The 3,420-nt window shown below is 48.5% G+C and overlaps 1 protein-coding gene across 1 annotated transcript; it reads left to right on the plus strand.

Annotated features, from left to right (window-relative positions):
• Positions 1–220: 220 nt before the first annotated feature.
• Positions 221–3,159, plus strand: LOC104154496 (trefoil factor 1-like; the record flags this gene model as incomplete). Its single annotated transcript, XM_009705468.1, has 3 exons — positions 221–302; positions 1,295–1,441; positions 3,010–3,159. Coding segments are annotated over exons 1-3 (379 nt in total), but the record flags the coding sequence as incomplete, so codon positions are not given.
• Positions 3,160–3,420: the final 261 nt, after the last annotated feature.

Genomic DNA, 3,420 nt, shown 5'->3' on the forward strand with positions numbered 1-3,420 from the left:
GATACGTGATCAATAGCTCATGAGAGCCTAGAAATTTATCGCAGGGATATCAAAATATGCATGGCAACATTTCCTAATTAAACAAAAGAAAACCCAACCTCTGGGTAAAGCATCAGATCGAACAATGTTATCAGACCTCGCCGGGCAAACATAAGGAGCGTATAAAACGCGCTGCTCCCAGGGAGAGCGGCACCCCTCCTCCACCCGCCTTCCAAGAGCAATGGATCTCAAAGTGATCTCTGTGCTCTCCGTCATCCTCCTCGTAGCCCTCAGCACCTTGGTGGAGGGAAAGACATTACCAAGTAAGTACGTTCATCTGCTGTTGCCTTCACAGGTACGTACTTGGGTCTGACCCTACCGACTGTAACTGCAGCAAGAGCATGTCTCCAGTTTACGTTATCAGACAGCGAATGCCTTGCTCTGTTACTATTACGAAAGTTGGAGTCTACTTTTTCATTTTTTTCAGAGAAATCTATGGCAAAATAAAAAAGACTGCAGGTGAACTCTTGTGTTGGTGGAATAACCAGGAACCTGCCGCAAAGGCAGAGGGACAGACGTGCCCAGGAACTCGGTAGAGCAGGACCAGGACTGGAACAGGAGATAGCTTTGTCTAAATAGTCCTCTGACATTTATTTTATGCTACTTTGGCGCATGAATACAATGTCAAATGAGTCTATCTGCCTCCCTGAAAAAAGACAAGTCATTTAGACAAGAAGTGGAAAGCAAGTAACTCGATGGTAAACACCTAGGGACATCTCCAGAATTTCTTGGTTGTGGATGACTGTGCAGTAGACTTAACACGTTAAAAGCATAGCCACAACTATTTGCACATAATCCTACGCTTTTATAGTCACCTGACAAGAATGGAATGATTTTATATCTTTGCACCTATTCAAATATTCACTGGACTCTTAACTCTTTCGTTCTTCACATGAGATGGGCAAAGCAACAAGCATTTACTAGCATGACATTTGAAGTTACGGGGTGTTACCATTTGACGTGGTCTACGTGACGTCCACCGACCCCTCTGTGCTGGGCTGGCTCGGCTGCAGGTGGGACCACAGATGCTCAAAGGGTGGAGCACAACCCTTACTGAAATCGGTGCCAGTTCAAAAGCGGCTTTTAAACCGCACAAGTTCTGGTCTTAGCAAGCGACAGAAAGAAAAGGTACGCTTGCAAAGATGGACAGAGTCTAGGGAAAGGTCGTTGTTCCCGGTGGACATTCGATAAACGCAGCTCCGCTAAGGAGTGTGCGAGCTGACCCCCAGTAACTTGCTATTTCTGTCCCGAACAGCACCCTGCCAGTGCGAAGTGGACCCCAGGGTGCGGAAGAACTGCGGCTACCCGGGCATCTCACCCCTGGCGTGCAGGAAAGCTGGGTGCTGCTTCAACGCTTCCGTCCCCGGCATTCCCTGGTGCTTTGCTCCTAAAGCAAGGAAAGGTAATATCTCTGCCAGAAACACCGATTTACCTAGTGTTTGGTTACGCAGAAGTGTGTACGACTGGGGAGCAGCTCTGCTTTTCTTCTTAGGCCAACGAAATGGGCACAAACCTCGATGAGAAGACCACTGGTAGCAAAATGCAAAGGCAAACCTTGCTAACCCATCAGTCTTTTGTCTCATCCTCTTCACACAATTTATTTCCTCTTCATTCAGCCTAGATATCAAATATCCCGTGCTGCTTATTTAAAAACGTTTCACTGCCGTTTGTGGTTTTGTTCATTAGTAAGCAAGGGATCCTCAGCACTTGTTGAAATGGGTTTTCGATGTGGCTGAGGAGGACTTTAGCACTGCATGTCAAAGTCCTGAGGAGATACGTCCTTCTCTAGTTGTTTGACACCGCTACAAAAGACCACAGGCATCCTGTAACTTCTAGGTTTTTTTCTCTTTTCTCCAGCCTGTTTTGATAATTGCTCCTTCCTTCTTCTCCGGCCTGTTTCCCAGCATAATTCCACTTGGTGGTTCCTCTTTTCTCTCCCATTTTTGCTCCCAGTCTTCCTTCAATGAGATCTCCAAAACATCTCAGGGGAAATCCTTTTCTCCATTAGATTCTTCCTTCCATAGCTTCTAAAGTCCTGCTTCCATCTTTTGCCTTTGTGTTCCCAGCGAGGGTGAGAGCTGCTCTCCTGGCCCTTCAAGGACTGGGTGTATTTTTTACGTAACGGTTCAACATGAGGCACATTTGCTGGGCTGGCTGCACAACTCTTTCTTAGGAGAACTTCAGGGCAACCTCAGCAGTTGCACAGGTGAAACGAAAGGAAGCCAGGGGGCAAAGGCAATGTTACCCAATAAAAGAACTTGATATGAATCACGATTGGTCAACAGGGCCCAGAATTGTCAGTTAAAAAATAATTTTGCTTTTGAGCACTGTTCGGATTTCATGAAAACCTTGACAAACGAATGGCAGCATCTTACAGTGTCATTTTCATAGAAGTGCTTTTCTGAGCAGAACCCTTTCAGGAGAGGAAAACTGAATTATTCAGGCAGGGTGGTATAACCTCTTTACCTGTGATTTTACTTTAAGTTGCCTGGATGAGCTGTGATTTCCTCCTAAATGACCTACCTCCTTTCCATAACTCAAGTTGGGGTGCAGAGGTTTTGTCTCCCGACATTATCCAGGCTGCTCTGGGGTTAGCGTTGGGTCAGGTCACGAACGTACCCTGGTCGGAGGCCAGTGTCCATGGTACCATCACCCCATTGTTGGATCCAGGAAGGGTAAAGCGGGGTCACTGCCTACCACCCACTTCCAGGGGTGAATTTTGCTCCCTCTGGCCCCTGCGGCACAGCAGCAATTCCTCACCCCTTGGTATTTAGTTTTGTCTACAAGGCACGGTAAGGATTTGGGTGAACTTGCTGCCTGAGATGGGCATGGAGAAGGTCATCACGGCTGTCACGTCTGCACGCTGACCTCACCTCCGTGGCCTGCCTTTTATTTGTGAATTATGCCACCAGGCAAACAGAGCATAAAGTAACACCGTCTTCTTCCTTCCTTCATTTTTGCTTTGTGCAGTTAGGAAAGTATGTCCCAACGAGCCTAAAGCCAGGATAAACTGCGGTTTCCCCGGCATCACGGCCAAGGAGTGCAGAAGGAAGGGCTGCTGCTTCAAGGCACATCCCGCTGGTGTCCCCTGGTGCTTCTACCACCGCGTGCTGGAGGAAGGTAACGTCCCGCACCAGACATCGTCCCTCATATCCCCGTGGACACACCGCAGCTCCTGGCATGGTCCACGCCATGCCCGGGCTTGCTGTGCCGTGCCAGCCCGGCGAGAGGCTGTGCCGGAGGGAGTGAGCAGGACGGGGTCTTCCCTCCTTCCCGGTGTGGGTGCAGAGCTGCTTCACCCAGGGCGTGAGCGGGGAAGCGGTTTTGCTAAATGTCCTGGTTTGGCTAAAACACTTAGAAGAAACTTAACTGAAAGGAAAA

The sequence above is a fragment of the Cariama cristata genome, unplaced genomic scaffold, assembly GCF_000690535.1.
Source record: "Cariama cristata isolate BGI_N322 unplaced genomic scaffold, ASM69053v1 Scaffold46218, whole genome shotgun sequence".
Lineage (NCBI taxonomy): Eukaryota > Metazoa > Chordata > Aves > Cariamiformes > Cariamidae > Cariama > Cariama cristata.